The sequence below is a fragment of the Cebidichthys violaceus genome, unplaced genomic scaffold, assembly GCF_023349555.1.
Source record: "Cebidichthys violaceus isolate CVI_PGR_0920_01 unplaced genomic scaffold, fCebVio1.0.p SCAF_81, whole genome shotgun sequence".
Classification (NCBI taxonomy): Eukaryota; Metazoa; Chordata; class Actinopteri; order Perciformes; family Stichaeidae; genus Cebidichthys; species Cebidichthys violaceus.
Window position 1 is genome coordinate 391,783 of NW_027176966.1, and position 24,922 is coordinate 416,704.

Here is a 24,922-nt window from a genome sequence, read left to right on the forward strand (position 1 = left end):
ATAAATTACATATATCATATATTTACTACATATCTGTAGTACATGCTACATCAGAATACTTGCTCTACCACTGCAAAACACCTAAACATTATTAATATTATTATCGTTATTAGTATAATTATTGTTGTTGTTGCTATCACAATTGTTGTTGTAGTTGTTGTGTGGCGGTATTTTTAATCTTCTTTATTCCATTTAGAACAACAAACTTCCTATTTCTGCCTTGAAGGCCAGTGCGCATGCTCGGACATGGCAGCTGCCAGTGTGGGGAAGCTCCGCCAGTTCCGCCAGTTAATTAAAGACATTTAGCGAAAATAAAACGTGAGCTGACCGGAGCGAAACCGAGCTGACAGATGTCCGCGTCTCGCTGTCGGAGCCGCGGCGGAGTGAACAGCCGGCCGCTGGGGGGACGTGTGATCCGCTCTGGATGGAACCGACGGGTCTACGAGACGTCTTCAGATGCATAACACTGTGTGAGCAAAGCCGAGACGATGCGTCCTCTTTAAAGGGCTGTGTGTCTATGCAAGAAGAGTTAGACTTAGCATCTGGTGCACATCAAGTTAAATAGTCATAATGATGAGACGAAACATCGCTGTAAGCAGCGCTACAGCCGTTTCTGTTGACCCTGCTCTGTGACTGTCAGGCCCTGCAACGCCTACTTCTACCTGAGCTGAAACATCTGGATTGAGACACATGGCTTTGTTGTCTATCTTTATGCATGAGCAGTGTTTTTAGTGTTTAAAGCCTGGACAAAAACGCTTTAAAAATAAGCATATATATATATATTTTTTTACAACCTGGTTCTTGTGCTCTAGCCATTGCAGCCATGGAGGATATTGGTCTCCATCCCAAACCCACCAATGACCCCCCTGTTCACAGACCCGCAGTCACTGAGACGTTCGGGCGTCACCACATCCCTCCAGGTGTGTATGAGTGTCTCTGTAAAGAAACACAGCGCTTATTAACAGGTCTTAACAAGAAACCGTGTGCGTGTGTGTGTGTGTGTGTGTGTGTGAGTGTGTGTGTGTGTGTGTGTGTGTGTGTGTGTGTGTGTGTTGTTTCATCCAGAACATCTGCACGTCACTGATGCCGGCAGGAAATCTGACACGCACAAAGACGGACCGTCCAAAAACAGGTCCGTCTCGGTCATGATCGAGCCACAGATGGTTCCCCAGTTTCCTCCTCTGGGTGCTGACACCAGTAAGTAACAGCTGTTGCTGTTGTAACTGTAAACTGTTACCAGGCGTGTTTGAATTGTGTGAATGCTAGCCTACATCCTGTAAAAGCATAATATTGGGGGGTTTTTTTAGCTTTTTTTACACATTACTACCTCAAATCCACTGACAGAAGTGTGAATTCCACCTAGACTGACCCCTGTTGTTATCCTGCAACTGCTGCACAGCCATTCCCCTTATAATGAATACAGTTGTATCTTTTCTTATATGATCTTTAACCTCAATGAGGCCTATTTTAAGTTAACTACACAGATTATGATAAACATGTACCAATGTCACAATAACTGGGAGAGATGCCGTTCATTTATTTGGAATATACATAAATATTAAGTGCAGCACAAACAGCTGACGATGTTGACGTTTTAATTCTCTTACAGTATCTAGCTTTATTTGATGGAATGTGTCGATTCATATTCTCCACATGTGCAACAAAGTGTTATTTTATATATTGCACGCAGAAAAGAAAAAAGGGGATCATGAGAAAAAACATTGTTGGTCTGTAGAGCTCAAGTTTGTCAAATGCGCGATGGCTGTCCTGTATTTCTGCAAGCTGTTGCAGTTCCTAACCATCATTTTGTGTTAAATATAAGTATTTTAATATTTAAGAACTTTTTTTGTGCGTTGTTTTTTTTCAGTGCTCCTTAATACAGCTGCCAAAAATGGAAACACAAATATGGATAGGGCCGGGAATGGAAGGAAAAAGCCCAAAGCCAAAGTGGGAGATCCATCAAAGTGGAAGCAAAACAAGCAGAAACAGCTGAGGATGGAGGGTAAAGCGTACGTGAGCAAACGAAAGAAAGACGGCGAGGTTGTGACAAAACACCCGAGGGCAGTCGGACCGAGGTGCGCCTCCAACGCGTGCAAAAAGGCCTCCAACCGCCTTTGCAACGAGATGGACGAGGAGGCCCGGGAGAAAGTGTTCGACGAGTTCTGGCAGCGCATGAACTGGTCTCAGAGAAAACTGTACGTGGCGGAACAAGTGGACCGCGAGCCCGTGGAAAGATCTCGGGCGGTGGGATCGCGGTCCAGGAGGTCAGTCTCCCTCCGTTATCACTTGATGGTGGACGGCAAAAGGAAACAAGTGTGTAAGAACATGTTCCTGTCCACTCTGGGGATAGGAGAGTGGTCCGTGCTCAACTGGACGCAGAAAGGAGCGACGACGACGACGACGACGAAGGACTCAAATGAACACAAACTAGAAAAGAGGCAGGCTGTCCCTCAGTGTGCGCAACAGAACCCTGCTTCTTCTACCGTCAGTAAAACTGCAGACGTTAACCTGGGTGAGTGTCAGCTACTTACTGAAGACAGCTGTGAGGCTGCAACTGCCGCACTACGTGATAATCAGATGTGTATCAAGGACAATAATGCCAAACATTTGCTGGTTGCAGCCCCTGAAATGTGTGGATTTTATGCTTTTGTTCTGGTATATATATACGTCAGTGTAAATTGATTGCTTTTAGGGGTATAGCTGCTGGGGTTTTTTTTTGCCGTTAAGCTAAAGTGTATCACAGTAATAGCTCATACGCGTTCATGTCACTTCCCCCTTGTTTTTTGCAGAGCGAGTGAACGCCGCCGACAAAGACAAAGACAGGCCTCCAGAACCAGAGGGGTCGGCCAGGAAGAAATCCAGAGTTGCCAAGCCGCTGACCTGGAAGCAAAATCGGCAGAAGCAACTCAGGATGGAGGGCAAACCGTACGTCAGCAAGTGTAAGAAAGACGGCACGACCACGACCAAAGGTCAGAGGACAATGGGGTCGAGATGCTCGTCCAGCGCTTGCAGGAGAGCATCCAACCGCTTCTGTGCCGACTTCAGCGACGACGCGAGGAACGAGCTGTTCACCGGTTTCTGGCAGTGCATGAACTGGGCTCAGAGGAAGATCTACGTGTCCGGATTGGTCGACTGCGACCCGGTGGAAAGAACCCGAGCGCCGTGGACTCAGTCGAGAAGGTCGGTCTCGATGCGGTACCATTTGATAGCCGACGGCGACAGGAAACAGGTTTGCAAAAAGATGTTCCTCTCCACTTTGGGGATCGGCGAGTGGTCAGTGCTCAACTGGGCACAGAACGCATCTCAGCAGGACGATTCAGAGGGATCCGCCAAGAAGCAAACGCGGAGGAAGTCCCGTAAAGCCTCCGAGCATGTAGTCCTGAACGAGTTCCTCGAGAGTCTGCCCAAAGTTCCCTCGTACTGTTGCGGCACGTCCGTCTCCACGCTGTACCTGGAGCCGGTCTTCTCGAACATGTCCGAGGTGTACAGGCACTACCACAACCACTGCTCGGACAGGAAGACGACGGCGCTCTCTCGCCAGGTTTTCTGCGCGGTGTTTAAAAAGATGAACTTGGGACTGCGTGACCCAAAGAGGGATCAAGGGTGCTCCTTCGGTGCGACCGGGAATTTGTTCAATGAGCTTTGGGAGGAGTACTGCTTGGAAAGAGGAGCTCCCGGGCCTCAACCAGAGAGAGCGGGTAACCAGTAGAGAGGGATTAAAGGAGCTCATTGCTCCTTCGTTGGTCGCTTCACTACTTAGAACACACGTTGAGGGTTGAATTCCAAAAAAAAAAGACTTTCATTCAGTCCTGTTAAGCACAAGATAGCGGTCGCTTCTTCCAGGCTCACACTATCTGAAGCAGTTCAGTCGTCATGCAGGCTGAGAAGCTGAAGTGGAATTATTTAAACGCTACAATTATTTGGGGGGGGGGGGTTACAGTGGAGAAAGCTTTGTTGCTCCTTGAAATGTCAGTTCTTTCAATTTCGGGTGTCATGTGAAGGGCCAAAGTCGAATGCCTTAAACTGATTGAGTTATTGGTTCTTATTTATTTCACTCTGCGCTTGACAAAGAGCCATTTGGGCCAGAAGTGCTCCATTTTCTTTTGTGGAGCGAATAAGAACAACAGAAGCGGTTTACACAGTTATTTTAGAGGCAGAGAACTCACAGCCAAGTTTGTTCTTTTGACTCAGCATGTGGACAAAACAGAGTCGTTGTAAAAAGGTCAAATTCAAACCACGCCGTTCCCCCTCCACACCCTGTAGCTTTTAACACATCGAAATAACGGCTCCTCTAACAGCTCACATGCCCCATACTGTGTGTTTTCAACTTGAGACACAGTACGGGCTACAAACACACACACACACACACACACACACACACACACACACACGTACAGTCATCACCCTCCTATTCTTCTCCACACAGTGGCAGGAAGTTGTCCAGATATCCGCAGGGCCTCTGAAAAAAAAAAAAAAAAGAAAGAAAAAGAGCGAGTGAACAAAGTGGGCTGGGTGGTGGTGGTGGTGGAAGGTGTTGGTGCAAGTGGCGTTGGTGGCGGCGAGCGGTGATGGGATCGCGCAGCTTTCCTCAGAGTTCATGGTGAGCAGCGGGAGGACAGACGACGCCACAGAGCTACAGATTAGAGTGAAACAGCGGCGAGTCGCAGCGGCAGCTCCCGGAGATCAGAGGCAGGTTTGAACAGAGCAGCTGCTTGATTCCTCCGAGCGGAGAAGAGAGAGGCCAACACCCTGGAGATGTTGGCTCTGAGGGCGTTTGTTCTGCTGGGACTGAGCTGGACGTGTCGAGGTGAGGCTTTCCTTTCTTTCGCACAAAAACGCGAAACACATCACCTGTTCAGAGTGTAGTGAAACCGCATCCTGTGGCTGTAGGTGAATTATTAAGGTTTTTAAAAGGAGTGATTTGTAGCTTCAGATCATGTGATTTGCAATATAATATTATGGGTCATTTTAGATATGGATTTAACCTTTTGTAATATTCTGTTAAGGACAAAGGGAAAAGTATATTTTTATTATTATTATTATATTTAAATTATTATCCCTCCTGCACCAGGAAAGCTCTCTTTGCTGATCAAGCTAAACAAATGCGTTAAACACCTAACACGTCTAATTTCAGCTCTATTGTTCATGCATTTTTTTTTTTTTTTTTTTTTTGTTCCCGCACACACCTGCCAAGCCCATTGTCCAACTCCATCACATTCCTCGTTGCCACAGTGGCGACCTTCAACCTTTATCGAGTCCCGGCCCACTCCATTTCCTGTTGCTATTCGCTTCTCCTGGAAACTTCCTGTTTATGTCGGGCCCATTTCCTGTTTCCCTCTAAACGGCCCGTATATCAGGACCCACCTTTCATGGCTTGACCTGCATTGTTATGAATAGTTAGCTAATACTCTGAGACAATGAGTGGTTTGAATGTGCGATAACACGACCGTTGAATGCGCAAGATGGAGCGATATATTACGCGCAATTTATTTGCCGACTGTGCAAATGCATGTGAACATGGAAGGGATGTTTGCCGTTACAAAAGATCACAATTGATGTGCAACCTTGTGACCCTTTTTTTTTTCTTCTTTTCTTTTTTTTCGCCCTCGTGCGCGCTTGTCCCCCGCAGCTGCGTCTGGTGACCCGTGGGGTCAGTGTCGAATCTACAGAAAGTGCAAGGACAAGTTTGGAGACGGGTCATGTGACAGACAGTGTATGGAGCCCGAGTGTCTCAGAGACGGCTTCGACTGCCTGAAGGACAGGGGCCACTGCAAGTAAAACACTTTTGGTGTTCATTTTCATCATCACAGACCCATGTGAAAGGCTTTCCCAGCTTCATAGTGAATGCTGTGGATTAAATCATTTCATGTTTTGGTCGCTCCCTTTAAAATTGTTGTATGCTGGTTTTCCATCGATTATGTTTTTCATTGCTTTTTACTTATTTGTATTAATATTTGCTTATATAACTTTTTAAACAAAATCACTTAAGGTTTCAGGATGTTTTGTATGCCAGACAGACTCAGCCTCATGCTTATTATTATTATCACTTATTACTGACATTAACCAGCACACATGTGCAAAGGAGAATCAAATAGTGAAATACAAAGTCGTCTCAGTAACGCCAATTTGCCAAACCTCTTATTCTGTCTCTTTACATCTCTTCGCTCCTCTCCATCACGGCTCTCAGTCCGGGCCACATCCAGTACTGCCGCGACCACTACGCCAACTCCCACTGCGAGCAGGGATGCGACAGCGCCGCCTGTGGGTGGGACGGCAGCGACTGCTTCGCGCACCAGAGCCCCCTGTGGGCCAAGGGCACCCTGGTCCTTCACGCCAGCCTCCCGCAACAGCGCGGAGCCTTCTCCAACAGCTCCCTGCTGTGGGCGCTCAGCATCCTCCTCCAGTCGCCGCTCAAACTGAGGGGGTCGGCGCCTCTCTCCACCGACAGGAACTTGTTTGACTTCGACGCCCAGCAGCTCGCCAACCTGCTGGCTCAGGCATCTGCGGCTGACTCGAATGGGTAGGTTGCCGAGTGAACTGTGAAAAACAGCGAGTAGACGCTTGACAAGACAAAAGGAGTCATTTACCATAGGATATAAAATAGTCTTCTGAATTTTGCAGAAGATATCACATGTATCAGTTTAAATCCTGTTTGTGGTTCCCCCTTTTAGACTTTCATCAAGCCAAATACCTGGAATATGTTACATTACAACGCAGTCATTTAGCAGACACTTTGATCCAAAGTGACTTATAATTCAGAATCTATCTACACACTGTAGACGCAGCCACGGGAGCAATTTTGGGGTTAAGTGTCTTGCTCAAGGACACATTGACATGAGAGCCGGGGATCGAACCGCTGACCCTCTGATTGAAAGGCGGCCCTGCTCTCCACTTAGCCACGGTCCCCCTGTAGCACAGCTTCCATTGTCTTCTTCTTTGTTTTAACAATGTCTAAAGGCTTCCTTTAGCATTTGAAAATAACAACAGACTTTTGTCAACACAAGCTCGAGTTAATCACCTGAATGATTGTCGGGTTGTGTTGTTAAAATGTGCGCTCTCCCGACTTGAGAAGGATCGGTGAGTCTCCCGAAGGATTTTAACTGGATTTCACTCGATGAACCAACAACTTTTCTTTTTCCTCCTTTTATTTTGGTAGGTTCAGCATAGCTGCTTGTTCAATCACTGAGCTTTTAGTATAATCACTTAGTGTAGGTAAAAAAAACAACAACCTTTAAATAGAAAAAGAAAACAGAAACAAAACCCATATTCAATATACAACTCATGTAAATAGGCGAAGCGTTCATGATGGTTGTAGTTATAAAGCACCAGTGCCACATTCTATTCTATAACCTTAACATGATACATATAAAAGCACATACAGCTAATTCCCACTGCTGCCATAACTTAACACCAGCTCATATTATTCTATATTATTATTATTACCATTTACTCTGCTTCCACCATCATATGATTTTACAACCAGACAGAAAACATCACCGGACAATCGATCATAAACAACACAGTAATATACGACAAAGGGTTACATTATCGCCGCATTCATTTGCTACAGATCCCCGTGACGTAATGCTAACGCTAACCAGCCGGTGACGTCAGATAGAGTCTCTCAGTTGTTGCACAGCTCACAGCTCTCTGACCGGCTGCCTCTCCGGACGTTTAGACCCGTCAGTCGTCGCTTGATATATCCATATCATGCGATCTCTTCTGGTGGCGGCGTTTGTCCGATTCCGGACCGTATTTACTGCGACACGGTGTGTCACTGCGTGTCCCCTTATCTAGACTTCTAGCCACATTGGTTCCGCCCTGTTTATTCCCGAATAGTCAGATTGTCAGTATTAATTACTTTACAAACCGCTTTATTTTCCCTTTATTTACAATTAGCTTACATCTTCTTCAGTTATTTATATTCCTTCTATTTACATAAATAGAATACTCTGTTTGACTTGACAATGATTCACGTAAAGACAAAATAAGTGGGCTAAGCATAGAACCTTGGGGAACTCCGTTAAGTTCAGTAAGACAGTCTGAACAGGGAGACTGGTATGAATACTGATATAAATATCAAAAATCATGCGTGTTGCATTTTATGCTTTTAAATGGTCCTAGATTTTATTCAGCCGACGTGTCCAGACAAAACTACTTGTAATGAAATGATGTAAGTGCTCTTTCCTACTGTTTCCCGTCCTCCCACTCCTTCCTAGCTCCCTCCTGTTCCTCCAAGTGGACAACAGGCCGTGCTCCCGTCTGCTCTCTACCTGCTTCCCCTATGCCACCGAGGCAGCCAGTTTCCTGCGTGCCGTAATGTTGCTGAAGCCTAGCTTGTTCCCCACCCTCCCGGAGCTGAAGGCCGTCGTCAGTATTAGGGGTGTCCGAGAGGAAATAGGAAGCAGAGAGGAGGAAACGTTTAAAGAGGAAGTCAAAGGTAGGCTCACGGGTCCTGTCTCCCACACACACATCCTAGAGACTGTCATCCAAACAAAACACTATAAAACAACTTTCTGTTTCCAGTGTGTAGATGTTAATTCACATGATAAGTGATAAGTATCTTGATATCACTTTTTCCTTCACAAAATGTCCTACCTCCTAGTAGCAAAATCCATTTCCCGCTCTTCCTCTCACAGAGCCGACCCCCGCATGGCTATGGGCCGTGATTGCCGTAGCGATCGGCCTGCTGCTGGTGCTCGCCCTGGTGGCGTTCCTGGTGGCGAGGAGGGTGAGGCAGCGGCGGGCGCTGAGGGAAGGCGGCAACAGTGTGAGACACCGGTCCACGGTCACAGACAGTGACCCCAAATCCAAGGCCTTGGCGCCGCACGCAGCCAACCAAGAGCAGAGGGTCCGATCCAGCAGAGAGAAAGAGAAGATCAGCTTGAGGAAAAAGAAGAAAGCGAAGGAGGCAGAGAAGAAGAGAAGGAGGGAACCGCTGGGGGAGGACGCCATCCGGATGCGGTGAGACACAAGCTTTGAAAGACATGAGGGAGGATGTTTTGTCTGCTGGAGGGATGATGTCATGTAGACAAATGTAAAACAAGTGAGACTTTCGTCGTTTTTGAAAAGGCTGAATGGCACTTTTTCCTGCTAATCGGTTGAATATTACCTTTTTCCTGTATTTGTTTTTTCACTTTTCTTCCTCACATACAGTATATCTTGTATATAGTTATGTTGTACTCAAAACAATTGAATGTACTTGTTGAAAGTACTCATTAACTTTTGCTCCCAACGAGTTGAACCTGCAACCGTTTATCATTAAGTCAATACCAGCCATTTCCTGGTTCCCACATCTCAAATTTTGATATTTGATGCTTATCTCTATTTTTCATAATGGCAAACAATTAGCTTTGGATTTGTGACTGGACATAGTTCTTATGTTTGGGTGTGCTGCAGAGCTCTTGATTACATGGAAACCACCGATGCGTTGATCAAAACTGTACTTTTGGTTTCCAGACCCCTCAAAAGGGACCAGGATGTAGGAAGCGACACAGACTTTACCCAGAGTTCAATGGAAGACATCAACGCGAGATGCTCCAGACGACAAGAGGACGCCTCCATCTGTGACCACAGGAGCCAGGAGCAGAAACACTACCGGGCCGGACCCTCGCAGCCCCGCAGACCCGTACAACGTAAGGTTCCAACGTTCCTTCATTCATCTACTCACTCACTCCACGCTATACTTACACACACAAATACTTGTTTCTGATTGGCTGTCTGGCATCTGGGGGGTGTCTGTGGCTCAAGGGGTTGGCGGTTTGACCCTTGGCTTTTAAAAATGCTTTAATTTGCTTTGATGAATGAAAATAATAGACTCGGCTGAGGAAATGCCACTCCGTTCTTCACCTCCACCTCCTCCATTCTTTTCATGCCTTGTGTTTTACTTGTTGCATTATTGCTTTTAGGTCATTTAGTGGTTTCATTGGTCTGGAATGTGCTGTGTGAATGAATAACACTTCTTATACATTGTTATTTGTCTGCCTAGCTAAAATCTTTTTTCATTTTATATTTTGTCGGACCCCTTGGCCCTTTTTCACTTTTTATACACCACACGATCAATCAAGAAAATAATCTGTAGATTTCCAATAATGCAAACAATAACACATAATGTCACCCCAAGCAATACATGTACAATGCTGAAATACAGCCTTTATTAACTGTCACACAGGACTCATTGTGACACACCGTGCTGAGTATGAGTCCTGACTCCTCGTCAGTTGGAGATCCATCTCAAATGTGTTTTCTATTCTCCCTCAGCTCCACCTAGAGGATGGGAGAGAAACGCCATTCCTCCTCCTCTGCTCAGTCCTCCCCAGCAGGTCTGTCCTTTGTTTTTGTTTCAAACGTTTTGTTCATTTTAATTTAGCCAGTGTTATTCAGGACTTTAACCATTGTGGCTGTATTTTTTTTAATTCTCCTTCTTTGTTTTTTTTGTTTTTTGTAGACCACACTGTTCAAAGCTTAAACTGTTTAGATAGATAGATAGATAGATAGATAGATAGATAGATAGATAGATAGATAGATAGTAACTTTATTGATCCCGCGAGGGGAAATTATTTTGTTACAAGCAGCAATAGGTTCCAGAGCAGCAATAGATTACAGGTATAAACATCTTAATATTATATATAAAGAAAAAAGAAAAAGAAAAATACAATAAAAATACACGTCACAATACACAATATATACAATTATAATAGAGTTTAATATTTAGGTATGAAATATGTGTATGTGTGTTCTGTATATTCTTCATGGCTCTGTTGTGCTGGCAGTCGGCAGAGTGGTGTGGCCCGGACGGCTCCGTGGTTCTGATCCGAGCGGTGCGCAGCGGGCTGGACAGAGTGGTCTTGGAGCTGCTGCGAGCGGGAGTACCGGTCAACAACACGGATCATACCGGTAACGCATCCGTGTCACAGTTACTAATATCAGTTTGATACCTCCGTCTGACTCAACCCAAAAACCTCAGTCAAATAGAATTAGCATGTAAAGCTCGGTGCCTCTTCTTAACCTCATTGAATTATGTGAATGTAGCTCGTTTTATTTAAATGTCTGTCTAAAATAGTGACATGGAAGCTAATGAGGTTTAGTATTTTTTTGTAATAAGACTTACAGAGTCTCCACAATTCACCCTGAAGGAAACATGAATATCGGCACCAAATTTCATCTCAACCCAGCCAATAGTTTCGGAGGCATTTCACTAAAAAAAACTAAAACGTCAACCTGCTGGTGGCGCAAGGTATCACCAAACGTTAGCACGCTTTGACTTCTGGCCACCATGAGTATACATTTTTTTTTTTTCAATCTCTCATTCAAGCTAGATGTTGAGGAAAGCAACACGCAGAGCTCTGGAGCCCGGCCGTTATTTTCTGACACCTTGTATACTGAGGGGCTGAGTAACTGGTGTAACTTACCCCCCCGTCTCTCTCACGTCCTCTTTTTGTGTCCCTCCTCTCCCGGCCTGTGCTCATGTCTCCATGGCTTCCATCTCTTCCTCTTCCTCCTCTTCCTCCTCCAGCTCCCCTGCTGCCCTCCTCTGACTCAGATCAAAGTTAACGTGCTCTGGTGCTCAAACTCGGGTCGACATGTTAACTTTGATGCTCGTCTTTCTCCTCGCTTTCGCTGTCTCTCTGTCTACCTCTGTTTACACCTCTTTGTTTTTTTCTTTTCTTTTCTGTCTTGTCTCTCGTTCTCACTTCAGCTGAAACAATTTCTACATCCCTCCATTCTCCCTCTCTTCACCATCTTGGGCTCGACTCTGTTGTGTAATGGTTGTTCATTGGCTGACTTACTCCCTCCCTTCTTCCCCCTTGCCTCCCCTCCACTCACGCTGTCTCTCTCAGGGAGATCAGCCCTGCACTGGGCATGCTCAGTAAACCATCTCACCCTAACAAGGACCCTCATTCGCTACGGGGCGGCTGTGGACCTGCAAGACAACAAGGTGAGTTCTGACTGTTTCTTTATCACTAAGAACCCCTGGCTTGCATGTTTAAAGCTGCACATTGCCTGTTTTATTGATATCCTCCAGACGTCACAGACCTATGTTGTTTTTATGATTTTTTTTCTCTGGTAGGGCGAGACGGCGCTCTTCCTCTCCGCGCTCCATGGTTGCTACGATACGGCCAGACTCCTCCTCCTTCATGGTGCCAACCTTGAGCTGCACGATCGGAGAGGACGTCGCCCGATCGACGTGGCCAGGGAGGGCATTCACCACCAGGTCCTGGAACTCCTGCTGGCCCACCAGATTCAGAGGGGGCCCGTTCCCGTCGACACGGCCAACGACATGCTGTGGGAGGAGCGCGCTCTGATGTACTCGCCGTGGGTCGGGTCACAGGGCATGCCCGGGAGAAGTGCCTCCTTCTCTGGGATCATAGGGCATCGAGATATGACGCCACCTCCGCAAAAGTAAGGTTTCAGCAAGACGATGCGCGCACAGACAGCCGGGTCTCTGTATCTGCCTTCTGAGTATGTGTGTGAGAAATTAGTCCATCGACGCAAAAATAATGTGATAATGTTTAACGATGTTTTCGTTTAACGAACTCTCCCCTGTCCACTATTTCAAATGTGAGGATTTTCTTAATTGGCTGTGACATATACAAATGGATTTTAGAGATTGTAAATTGAACAAAATCACGAGATACTAACGTACCGTACACGTGTGTACAAAATAAGGATTCTATCTGGGTTCTATAACAAAATAAGTCACTTTACTGAGAGTTAGCACCATATTTTGTGTGAGTGTGAATTTATATTTTATGGGATAAACCCCTATGTTACTGTGTGGCAGTCTAATGTTGTGATGACTTTCTCGTCTTGTCAGTGATTGGTCGATGAGCCGAGTGCAGTACCCCTCCCCGCAGAACTGGCGACCGCAGCTCAACCAATCGGCAACAGCGCTGGTCCCGCCGAGAGTCATGGGCCGCTCCCCTCGGCCAATCAGCACCTTGCAGGAGGTGACCTCGGAAGACGAGGATCGCGATAGGCATCAGGAAGCCCCCAGAGCTGCAACGCCTCACTTCCTGTCGCCCCAGCCCGCCCCTCGGCAGCGTTCCTTCTCCTGCACCCAGCATGCATTGCAGCGCCGCTCCAGTGGCCACCAGCCAGAGCCCAATTACGTTATTGTGACAGACAGAACAGCCAATGAGCCCATAGAAAGAGTGGTCGTTTCACCTCCCACAGATGCTGCCGCCCAATCGGATCGCCGGCCAGTCGTGATTGGCGACAATCCCAGTAGAGCAGAGCAAGCAGCGGCGAGTTCAACAACTTCAGAGCAGAAATCCAGAGGTGAGAGGTCAAACATCACATCTGACTCCACACAAACAGCCTTGTAGAGAAACCAGCAACACAGCTTCCGCTGCCTTTTCCATTCAGCCCTGAAGAAAAGCATCGAAGAACACGTGAAGATAATGACTTACAACGAAGCTACTTTGAGATCTTAATTATTATTCAATGAGCATCTGATGGGTGTGGCCTCACAGAGTTCAAACACAGCAGCCCCTCCCCAGTTTTCACTCAGCCTGACCTAAATTATTATTGTTGTATTTTTTTACTAAGTTTAAAGTCCTTTGTACATTTTCTGTTACGCGACAGTCAAATAGTGAATAAAGCAACATGTCTGAGATGCATGCCAGTCAAACATGACATGAAGGCCACAGATATTGTAATATATTCACATTGTCTTGACATCTAATGGGTTGTATTCTGATTATTCCGGAAAACATTCAAAGAGAAATTATTAAAAAGGAGACGTGTGCATGGTTGCACAAAGATGTCAGAATCCTGCTGATTCATGCAATAAAGTGACATTTAATGCAAATGATATGGATTTGCAATGTTTAAAGTGTTTGCTCAGTTTGACTGATATTATGAATCAGTGTACTTTTCTTATTTTACTTGCAAAACCAATGTTCAATGATCACACATCACAGCTCGATCAAACAGGAAGTGGAATATCTGGATCATTTTCAAAATACAAGCGATGAATACTCCCAAAAAGTCATGACAAATAAATGATTGACTAAAATAATACATTTTATAACATATATTAGAAATTATGGAAATAGTTTAGGGTAAGTTTTTCCAATCACCAAATTAAACTTTGAAATACAAATATTCCAGAGGGCCTGTTTTTCTTGTTTTATATGTCCAACAAAACATGTTTTATATATTTTGAAACGTTATGTATTGCCACTAAAATTGTAATTAAATTGCTCGAACACTTAATGACATAAGATTGTATCTAGACATAGAACAAGAGGCAAACAGGACTGAGAAAAACTGCCGCACCGGCGACTTCTATTGAGTAACGAATTGATGGGGTTAAATATGCAAACGCTGGCTCGTGCCTGAATCACACCTGCACGCGCCTGTGTAGATCAAAAGGTTGTCAGGATTTAGCGCAATTAGCACCTTTGAATCAAACGCTTTGCCCCAACGACCCACAGTTTCTGGCTAAACGAGTTTTTCAAAACCGAAAAGAGTGAATGACACTGAACCCCAAGTTGCTCCCCGGACGTTTTACTGCAGCCCACTGATCCTAATGCTTATGATGGGTGACATGCAGAGGTCTAAGTTCACGTTAAACCTGTATATACACGTTAGAATGTATAGCCCGGCTTCAATCCGGGCTGGGTCAAATTTCTGCCGATAAAGAGACGCCAAGAGTTCAAAGTCTTTCCCATGGGAAAGGAGGAAACGGTGCTGCATTTATAGCTTTACTACCCGTTAAAACGGATACATCACTGGAGAGGGGGGGGGGGCACAGAGAAGAGACACTTCCATCGTTCCCACGCGCATTTGCCGACGATTGAAATGCAAAGGAGCTACAGACCGAGAGACTTACTCGGTTTAACGAGATGCAATCAAATGATCGGGCAGTGTCCATTAAGAGCTGTTTTACGCACGCCAAGAATGCATTCTTTACGCAGGAAACAGCGACTTCGGCCTTAACAAAAGATAAAATCTCTATTTACACTTTCAAATTAGTAAAATCTGACATTACGCACGGGAGTGGCAACTTTTACGCACGGCTTCCCCTCAAGTAAAAATGATTTATATACTTTAAAAATAGGTGCATACTAGTAAAATGCTAACGATATATGAATAGAAGTATGTAATTAATGTTTGTTCTAGTTTTTTCCGAGTAAAGCAGTGAGGATTGAAGCTCGTGTGAAACGTCACTGCATGGTGCCTCTCATCCTCACGTGTGTGCCACCACACAAGTCCACACTTATGCATAACGCTCCTTCAAGACACGTGCCAGCAAACACTCAATGAATAGACTTTTAGTGATTTTTTTTTTCCTCCTTTTGTTTATTTGCAAATGACAAATAGAATAAATTAAAAAAGGTGCAAAAATACTTCACAATATGTGACACGATGAACACGAGTCGGCCCGTAAAGGCCGTAGCAGCACTTGGTGTGGTCACAATAGATTTACAATATCAACACATGTATCAGACTTAACAGACGACCCGAGGTCAATACATTGCACGGAAAATGTCCTCGTAGAGACAACGCATGCTCTTATTTTGTGCATATAAAAAAAGCATATTAGAGTCATTCAAAGTTCAGTTTTTGAAGTCACTGCGTGGTGATCAGGGCCACGGCCTCCACACTGACTGGCTGACCGGCTGGCTCTGGGACGGGCTCTGTTTGCTCATTTGACTCGCCACTTTGCGCGGCTGTTGGGGAGTTGACGTGGCAGAGCTTTGCGATTCCCCACGATTCTGAACACAACGTGGTACGGTGGTGAGGGCAGCCGTGCACAGTCTGAGCCCGGATCTCTGTATCAGCAACCGAAGAATAGACCTGGAGGACTTCCTGAGAAGAAGGGAGCCGGAGGGGGAACGCGCTGCTTCGGTTCTTCTTTGGGCGCATGCAGAATCAGAGTCTGAACGGGCTCCTTCGGTTCTCCTTTGGACACCTGCAGGGTCGGTGTCTGAGCGGGAAAAGCGAGCGGCAAGAGACGCGTCCAGCGCTGCTCCGAGCCACAGGCCTTTCCCCTCAGGTCCCAGGAACTGAGCAGCTCTCTGCAGGCAGGTGGAGAAGCCGTCTTGGAAGGAGTGTTTCTGACCTCCACCACCACCATCCCCGCCTCCAGCCCTTATCTTGTTTCTTTCAGCGGTGTTCTGCAGGAAGAGGACTGTGTGCTCGAGTATCTCAGCTTTCTCCACTCTGCGCTGAGACGCTTCCTGGGACAGAAACAAGGAGTTAACAAACAGTTCCACAGCCTGCTCTAAAAAGGCTGCAAGTCGTCGATGTTGAACAAGTAGACCACTCGAGTTTTGTGGTCCGTACCTGTTGCTGTAGCAAAAGAGTCTTCAGGCTCTCCAGGCTGCGGTTCATTCGCTCCCTTCGACGTCTCTCCACCTGAGGTTTGAGACTCTGCGAAACAGAAGCGAGAGCAGAATGAATGAATGAGACTAAGATGTGGAGTTTTCAACAGTTCTGCTTTTGTCCCAACGTGCTTTAAGGCATCCATGATACAAGTGTGGTCTTACCTTTCTGTCGGCCTTTGCGTCCTCTGAATCCTGAAGCAATTTCATGATTGTATTCCAAGAAGCTGATCGCTGCTGCTCCGCCGGTGTTTCAGTCAAAGCTGAATGTGACATCAGGAACGTTTGTGACAGCTTTTTATGCCACCGTGGGCGTAACTTTAGGCTCCACCCACAGCCTCTGATCACAGATTTTATTGTACTCCAGGTTTTTCTACTCCACGATTAGATTTAATTTAGGTTTTACCAAAGTGGTTTATGTCTTTAAAATATTCAGCCTTTTTTCCCTGACAGTCTGCTCCAGTTTAAAAGTTAATGTTCGTGGAAAAGAGAAGGCTTTTATGAAGCACTAAAATAAAGCTCGACGTGAACTAATTATGTATTTATTCATTCAGTCATACATTGATTCATACATTTCCCATTTTAATATTTTCTTAATTGTCCGCTTTTAACACATTTTGACAAAGATCAATGCGGACTGAACGACGCGTCTCGACCCTTCCCTAATCTGCGGGCACGTGCAGCTGCCCCGCTGAGCGTCAGCGGCACGCGCATGTGAAAGGTGTTACCCGCTCGTGTGTCCAGTTTTACATATGTGAGGGGAAGCAACACACATCCGCCAAAACAGCGTGAAGCTCAGACAAATGACCGCGGGCGACTTCTCTCACCATTATTATGGACGGCCAAACGAGACACGTCCTCGGGCCGACACCGTCAGAAGAAAAGGAGTGCGGAGACGAGAAAACCTTGTGAATAAGCACCTTTTTCACTCACTCACTGATGAATGAGGTTCTCATAAATTCAAAAACATCTGCAACAAGGGTGCCTGTTTCGGCGTGCGTAAAATCCACTCTGTTATGCGCATGTCCTTACACTGTTGTCTCCCTGTTTGCGAATAAAACACCAAACGAAGGCAACAACTACACCTCAAAGTTACATATATCGTATTTAATTCAAGCCATGTTTGTTAATGTATAATCAATCTGCAAACTCTGCAGAAAATAGCACCTATATGTCGTGAAGTGACCTTTACGCGCGGTTCTGCAAATGCAAATAATGAGATTAAAACCAAAAGGCACATCTCACGATGTCTTTTGGACACGCAACGCGTGGGAACCCGAAAGTCACCTCTCCCTCAAACACTCTTTGTTATGATGTATCGATTCTAACACCTAATTAAAGTGCGAATGCAGCTCCCTGACCAATTTTCCCATGAGAACGAGTTGAAGGAGCTACTCCCACATTTGCACATCAGGACAGTCTCTGGCATTCAGTAAACAAAACTGGATCAAGTCGTTGTGTTGACTGTTTTCGGATCGTCTACCTACAACTCTCTTTTACTATTTCAGTATTTTTAAGTGTCTAATAATTCTTTAGTTCTCAAGGACAACCGAGATGCGCGTAAAGTCTATCCTTTTACGCGCGACTCTTCCAATTGACGTGATTAGTTTCAGTACTAAAACAAATATGGGAGAAAAAATTTCACAAATTCTCACTCCCAACTCGTCAAACGCCACCAACGGCGGGTCGTTCACTGTTACGATTGTTCTGAGTGTCCCACGGACGTGTGTGGGAACCTCAGAGCCACCTCTCCTCCAAGCACACTTTGTCAACGAAGTATCGGTTTCAACAGGTAATAAAGTGAGAATGAAGCCTGTTGCTCCACGTTCCCATGATGCTAAAGAGCTGGGGGTCGCTCTCCCACTGTCACACTTATTCAACATCTGTCTGCATTTGCTGTTTCGACTCAAGGCCGTTTGTTTATTGATATTTATTGCCTTTTGGCTTGGAGAACATGTGTCCTCTTGCCTCATTGCGCATTGCTTATGTAAGCAGTTTGTTTTGCAGTGATGGAAGAAGCACTCAAATACATCGAGTAAAAAGCAGCAGAAAGTACTTGAATCATTAAAGTAAAAGCAGGTTCGGTAGAACAGTGTCCCCTGTGACAGATGTTGACGATATTCGATTTTTAAAATGATGGAGCAACGTGAAAGCAGCATTTTACTGTTGTAGCTGCTCGAGGTGGAGCTATAGTTTAAAGTTTAGTCCAGTGGTTTCCAACCTAGGGGTCAGGAACCTCTTGGGGTCACCAGATAAACACGAGGGGTCAGGAGATGATTCATTGTAAAGCAAAGAACAAAAAATAGTTCTGCAACACAAATATGTGATATTTTGACTTCTCTCCACACTTTCTTTTTGTATGGGAAAATGGATAATAATAAATGATCGTTTGACTTTTTGGGGCCTGAAACAGTTATTTAAATGTAGCCATCTGAGAAGTAGAGGAAATCATTCTTTTGTGATAAAAGGCCCCAAGATTTTTTTTAATAAGGAACACAAACCAAACGGATGCGAACCACTGGTTTCATCTAAAAAAAAAAAAGGTGTTGTGTTGTATAACCGTATATATAAAAAGTACAATAATTACCTCTGAAATGTATGAAGTATACGCTGTAATAGTATTAAGTAACATACAATAGAAGTAATCCTTTTACTCATACATTTATTGAGTAAATATGCCAAAATACAAAGACTGGAATATAAAATATAGACTTAGAATAATAAATACTTTAGACATTATTAGGGCTCTGTGTTCAGCTTATGGTTACATTTTGCTGTTGATTTTAGAGTTTAATTGTCACTCATCAGTTAATGGAACTACTGTCTTGAACAACTTTTGATTTAATTTTTAATATTTAATTTTTAGCTGCAGGAACAAACCGTGTCTCTTTGTTATTTGACCCTCTAAACGCTGATTCACTAAAGCCTTTTGAGGCCCACACGTGCAGCAGCTCCGGCAGCACGCGACCACATCACACCTAATTCAAACACGCGCCAGCTGAAGAGCACCTAACAACAGACTGAATTCTTTACAAGACTGCAAGTTTCTTTTTTAAAACACGTTTGTACATTAGATTAACTCTCACGTGTCAGGCTCGTGGAGACATATAGAAAAATAATCGTTCAGCTGAGATTAATGTCTACCATGTTATTGCTTATTTGTCAGCCATATGTTGGCACGTGCCCACGCCTTCCTTAGGAAAGACGTGATACAAAAGTCACAGAAAATGTAGAAATGTCTTTTTATTCACTTGGTAGATGAATAAAAACCGCAGTATTCTATGTTCACGAGACACGTGCACTCCGAGGCTGATAGAGACTCAATTAACACCGAGTCACGAGTTGTGACTAACGAATATGTAAAAGAAGTCAAACAACGGGGACAACCTCGGTGCGTGATTTGCGTCTGAGCGGCCAGCGTGTGGAAAGTGAGTGCGTGGGAACCTGAAGGCTCGCAGTGCTCCACACACTTCTTTTTAATGACACACTAATACCAACAGATAATAAAAGTGCAAATGGGCGCGCGCCGCTCTCTTGTTCCCACGAGAAAGAGACAGAAAAGCGTCTCCCATGTTGTCTCTCATCAGCAGTGTCGTAACGTCAAAAAAAGGTCAGACTATAGGATCCGCGGTTGTCTGCCAATACAGTGAATGTCAATAAATACAAGAGCACGAGCCAATAGAACTTCATCTAGTTTGGATTTGTTTACATTTAAGTACGTTTTAGTTCGCACGCTCTAATGACAAAATATCATTTAATATGATTTCTGGGCTGCTCGTGGCACATAATTCTGTGTATTGACAACTAACTGGACAGTCACCGATATTTTTTTTTTGTTTTTTTGTTTTTAACAAAACGTGTTATATTGGTGTCAACCAATCCTGATCAACAATCATCCAGACAAAAGTCCCGTTAGTGTGACTGAACTTCTAAGGGCTGCAAGTCACGAGGGTGTGAAGACACGTTTGGTTTCCTGTGAACTTACACCGGACACGCGCAGAAAACAAATGGCCCCGTGAGCAGCAGCTGGGGGTCGACGCAGGACACCGAATGCATACTGATTCACATGAAAACGCACGTGGACATGAGCTGGAAGGGTTAGATTAATTCAACCTCATCCCGTCCGGTAAAAAAGGGATTTGAATAAAGATGTGATGAAGATAGATAAAGCAGTGGAATGTTGTGCTGTAGCAGTCTGAAGAGGTGTAACAGGCCCTCTGCAGTTATGTAGCCAATGTATCATACTTTTTTTCTATGAAATTACATGTAAGAAATCATATAACAAGGTATTTCTTTCGGAAACAGAACAAGTTTGGTCAGACTTATATGGCACACTGTGTCAGGGCTGTAAACCGAAGCTAAATATGGAGTTATATTATTTATTTTGCTTCTTTTTTATTTTGTTTTATTTTTGTGGTACATTTGGCACCGACTGCTCCAGGCTATATTATCTTTTATTATCTTTTTTATTTTTATTTATTGGTTTAATCCTGAAAGACATTCACAGTGAGTGACTAGAGTGTGAGCAGGGCTGTCTTTGATGTCTTTGAAGTTGAAAGCTGCTACTGAACTCTTTGGCCTCATGGCCAGACTTCACACCTGGAGGATGTAGCTCTGCAGGAGGCCGAGCCTCACACCTCCCACTGCAGCTAAAGAGAGCCGTCAACCTGCAGCTCGCATTGAAAAGAAATAAATAATTGAATACGATGCTTTTTTTTTTCATTTTAAGAAAAGTCTTTATTTTATTATAATAATAATAAAAAAAAAAAAAAAAAAAGAATACTTCTCACCATAGGGAGACATCCAGAATAAATTAGTGTGCAAAATAGACAAGATATATATTTAAAGGGAATACATGTTAAACTGTTCACAGAGCCACAGGTGTCATTGATGCCAGCAGACATCGTGGCACACAGGTGAATGTGAGGGGCTGCGTGGGGGCTCTCCCAGCCTCCAACCTTGAGAAATGTGACGGATGGACACTCAATCATTATCCACTTCAGTATCTTCGAATCGTGACAGCAGATGTATAGAGCAGTACATGAAGGAGGACAGAGCGGGTTCAGGATACTCACCTCTTCACTTGCTCTTAAAGCACAGCCAGCAGTCCCAGCCGGACACCGTGATCCAGCTCACGTGTGTCCTCCGGTTTGGGAGAGCGTGCCGTTGGCAGAATAGACGGCTGCCCCACTGTCTGCGCTCGTTCAAAGGCATTGAACAAGAGCAGTGAGTCCAGCCCATCACACATACAAAGGAAATTACAAAATACATTATTTACAGGCTTTGAGGTTGCGCTTGAACACCAACACCGTTATCAGCTATCAGAAGTCCAGAGGCCGTTGTTCGCAAGGATTCAATGCACATATTCATTCAGGAAGAGTACAGCAGGCCCCAGTGAATGTTAAACAGTTGTTAGAGTCATCAAATGTTCAGCGTCGGAGGTCACGGCCTGCTGATCAGGGCCAGGGCCTCCACAAAGTCTGGCTGACCGGGCTGCTCTGGGCCGGGCTCTGTTTGCTCGCTCGTCTCATCTCAAGCGGATTTTGTCTCAGAGCCTGTTGGGGAATCGTGGGAAACCCCTGCTGGACCGGAAGCCGGTACGGATGAGCGACGCCGAAGTCCGGTGCGGGCGGGCTGTGCTTGGACTTTTGCCTCAGCACCCGAAGAATGGACTTCGTGCGCGGCAGAGAGCCGGAGGACGAACGGGCGCCTTCGGTTCTCCTTTGGACACCTGCAGGGTCAGCGTCTGAGCGGGAAAAGCGAGAGGAAAGAGACGCGTCCAGCGCTGCTCCGAGCCACAGGCCTTTCCCCTCAGGTCCCAGGAACTGAGCAGCCGTCTGCAGGCAGGTGGAGTAGCCGTCTTGGAAAGAGTGTTTCTGGCCTCCACCACCATCACCACCACCAACAGAAGAAGAAGAAGAAGAAGAAGCAGCAGCAGCAGAAGCTCTCGTCTCGTCTCCTTTGGCAGTTTTCTGCAGGAAGAGGATTGTGTGCTCGAGTATCTCAGCTTTCTCCACCCTGTGCTGAGTCCCACCCTGCATGAAAACATCAGTAGGAGTTAATGGAGTCTGCTGGCAGTAAGAGGCCTCAATGGTACACAATGGCGTAATCATTTCACCATTCTAAACATTCTTTATCTTAACGTATGCAAATGTTTAAATGTACAGCGTGTTATATAGCATGCGTCAGAGCCATACAAAGAGTTTAAATAGGTTTGTAAAACTGAAAGAAAAAAGAAATGTTATTTCCTTTCACTTTATACGAGTGCCTTCAAAGTTAGTTTTTTTTACCAGTTGTTGTGGCTCTTGAAGCAACATTGTCCTCAGACACTCCAGACTGTGGTTCATCCTCTCCCTTCGACGTTTCTCCACCTGAGATTTCATGAACTAGAAAGAAAGGGGAAAACATGTTGTGGGTATATGACACAAAAGAACAGCGGTGGAAAATGAAATCAAATTTACTTTGATTAAAAAGTGTTCTTCCAAGCTGTAAGTTTTTTTTTTGTCTAGGACACTTTCTGTCACCTTAACATCCTCGTGTAGCCATCAAAATAGCAGTTGTTATCTATACTCTATACAAACACAATTTAGAACATGCATTGAGATTTATTTTTACCTTTCTTTCGTTTGTTGCATCCCCCGTTTGCTGTAACAGTTTCATTGTAGCCAGAGGTCCAGTCGGTCCGTGCTTATCCAGTTAGCAACTGATAAGGCAATGCGGCCGGTGTCCCAGGCTGCTTCTTTTACCTCCTCCAAGCCGGTCCATCAGACTCCTCCCCCTACCACCACATTTTACAATCGCACCCACCCACAGCAGCAGCACCCCCCCCCCCCCCCCCCCCCCCCACCCCTTCAGCTCCTCCATGTCACTGTTTTATTTTATTCTTTTATTCACAGTTCTTTGAATTCGATTAATCGTATCTTACAAATCACTGATCTGAGGCCTCTAGTTCACCTTCATGCAAAAAAAAAAAAAAAATTAAAAATTAAAAAATCAACGTGCTTTAAACACAAGACACAAAGTATGAAAACGTTGCATATTACGACGTGGTGCGCAAAAAAGCCATGCGTAAAATGAAAAGAAAATTTAAAATTTGAGAGTTTATGTTAAAATATTGAAAACACGAGTCACAATTAGTGTTCTTTGGAATGCATACACGGAATAGCAAATACTAACCTCACCGTACTATTACTTTGAACATTGCTTTTTGCATTAGAATACGCAAAGGTGGAAAATAACCTATTCACAACAGGACAAATTCAAAACGTGAATAATCACAATCATTTTAGTTCTCCACCGATATGTCCTGGTTACACTAAACTTTTGAGTAGAGTGTTTTTGTGTTCGTCCTTTTATTGTATTGTTATCCCTTTATAGCTCATTCCAAACGTTTTGATATCAGATATCAGTTATTGGGTCGATTACTTAAGTTACTTGGATGCAGTAGTCTGTTCAGCTGCACCAATGAGAGCGCGTAAAAAAAAAGCATTCGTGTACCATATGAGGTGAATAAGTTAGCACTTAAATCCATCTCTTCAGCTGGTTTATTAATGTACCAAAACCGGCGACATCTTCTGCCCATGTTGACATATCTGGTGCCAACTTGAGCATTTATAGACTACGTATTATTCTGTCAAAAATCGTGTATTATTCTGCTCACCAACATCTCTTTTGCGAGGTTATTTTCCGTCTTTCTTTCTGAACTCCGCGCTCACTTGCGGCATGTGCTGACACCTCGCCGTTCCCACTTCACGCCTTTGCATTTGTTAGTCGGTCCGCAGGGTGGAAGGTGCAACAGGGTTAACCTCTTTGCATTGACACCTCCGTGTCACAGTGGACCGCGCGTGCCTTTTGGGCATCTGTCTCGTGCTGGCGCCCCCGTTTAGCGGCGCAGCAGTTGTTCGACATTTGCTCGTGGAAACCCTTTGATGTTGCCAGGCGACCGTGGGAAAGCCGAGAGACGGAGGCGACGCACACGTGGCAGCTTTTTTTTTTTTAACAAGTGGTCTGAGCCCTGGAGGGGGGGGGGCCCTCAGGGGTCCTCTGATGATGATGTCAATTAACAGCATCGATTGCATTATAGCCGGAGCACATGACTCCTGCAGCTACTCCACACGATAACGGTTAGAGAGGAGCACCATATTTAGTGTAAATACAATAAAAACGTGGTATTATTATAAGTTTCCAGTTCCACCGCATAAGGAAACAGTTTGAATTGTAAGTTACTGCCATGTGTAAGCTTGCTATGACTTTGTGTATATTTAGTATATTGTGTGTATTTGATTTGTCGGTTCATCTTATTATTTAAGGTGCTGGCCGGGGACAACACATTCTCCCTTTTTACCTAATAAACTAATTCAATAAAAAGCGATTTAAAGAATATTCACCATGTCTTAACTACATGTTTAAATGAAAGGTGAAACTACATTTTGACACAGAACCGCTCCGTCCAACAGGGTGAGAAGCTCAGATAATCATAGTCTACCGGATGACACTATGTGCTTTAGTGGTGCAAATTCTCCAACACATTTACAGTCAATAATATAACTAAAAGCGTAAAGTCTTTTGGGCAGTTCCCCCACTTTATA

At 44.8% G+C, this 24,922-nt stretch overlaps 4 protein-coding genes across 5 annotated transcripts; 2 read left to right on the forward strand and 2 right to left on the reverse strand.

Moving 5' to 3' along the window:
• Positions 1 to 259: 259 nt before the first annotated feature.
• On the forward strand, positions 260 to 3,720 carry LOC137866347 (uncharacterized). Its single transcript, XM_068702169.1, has 5 exons — positions 260 to 470; positions 813 to 920; positions 1,066 to 1,197; positions 1,868 to 2,512; positions 2,790 to 3,720. The coding sequence occupies exons 1-5, from the start codon at positions 425 to 427 to the stop codon at positions 3,707 to 3,709; spliced, it is 1,851 nt and encodes a 616-aa protein (XP_068558270.1). The 5' UTR covers positions 260 to 424; the 3' UTR covers positions 3,710 to 3,720.
• Positions 3,721 to 3,745: 25 nt separating this feature from the next.
• Positions 3,746 to 13,622, forward strand: notchl (notch receptor, like). Its single transcript, XM_068702168.1, has 11 exons — positions 3,746 to 4,807; positions 5,630 to 5,774; positions 6,188 to 6,520; positions 8,220 to 8,440; positions 8,640 to 8,964; positions 9,460 to 9,635; positions 10,261 to 10,322; positions 10,773 to 10,896; positions 11,841 to 11,938; positions 12,071 to 12,402; positions 12,818 to 13,622. Exons 1-11 carry the CDS (start codon positions 4,756 to 4,758, stop codon positions 13,326 to 13,328), a joined length of 2,379 nt encoding a protein of 792 aa, XP_068558269.1. The 5' UTR covers positions 3,746 to 4,755; the 3' UTR covers positions 13,329 to 13,622.
• Positions 13,623 to 15,346: 1,724 nt separating this feature from the next.
• Positions 15,347 to 16,582, reverse strand: LOC137866359 (transcription factor HES-5-like). The gene is made up of 3 exons (XM_068702181.1): positions 16,500 to 16,582; positions 16,297 to 16,383; positions 15,347 to 16,190 (listed from the first exon to the last, which is right to left on the reverse strand). The coding sequence occupies exons 1-3, from the start codon at positions 16,542 to 16,544 to the stop codon at positions 15,594 to 15,596; spliced, it is 729 nt and encodes a 242-aa protein (XP_068558282.1). The 5' UTR covers positions 16,545 to 16,582; the 3' UTR covers positions 15,347 to 15,593.
• A 4,577-nt stretch (positions 16,583 to 21,159) lies between these two features.
• Positions 21,160 to 23,064, reverse strand: LOC137866360 (transcription factor HES-7.1-A-like). Of its 2 annotated transcripts, XR_011102115.1 has the most exons (4): positions 22,950 to 23,064; positions 22,625 to 22,720; positions 21,410 to 22,369; positions 21,160 to 21,292 (listed from the first exon to the last, which is right to left on the reverse strand). XR_011102115.1 is itself a non-coding variant. In XM_068702182.1 (3 exons), the coding sequence occupies exons 1-3, from the start codon at positions 22,992 to 22,994 to the stop codon at positions 21,791 to 21,793; spliced, it is 720 nt and encodes a 239-aa protein (XP_068558283.1). In that variant the 5' UTR covers positions 22,995 to 23,064; the 3' UTR covers positions 21,160 to 21,790. The 2 variants fall into 2 exon arrangements, 1 of the variants encoding a protein (XP_068558283.1); XM_068702182.1 differs by having other exon boundaries at positions 21,160 to 22,369.
• Between the last annotated feature and the right edge of the window lie 1,858 nt (positions 23,065 to 24,922).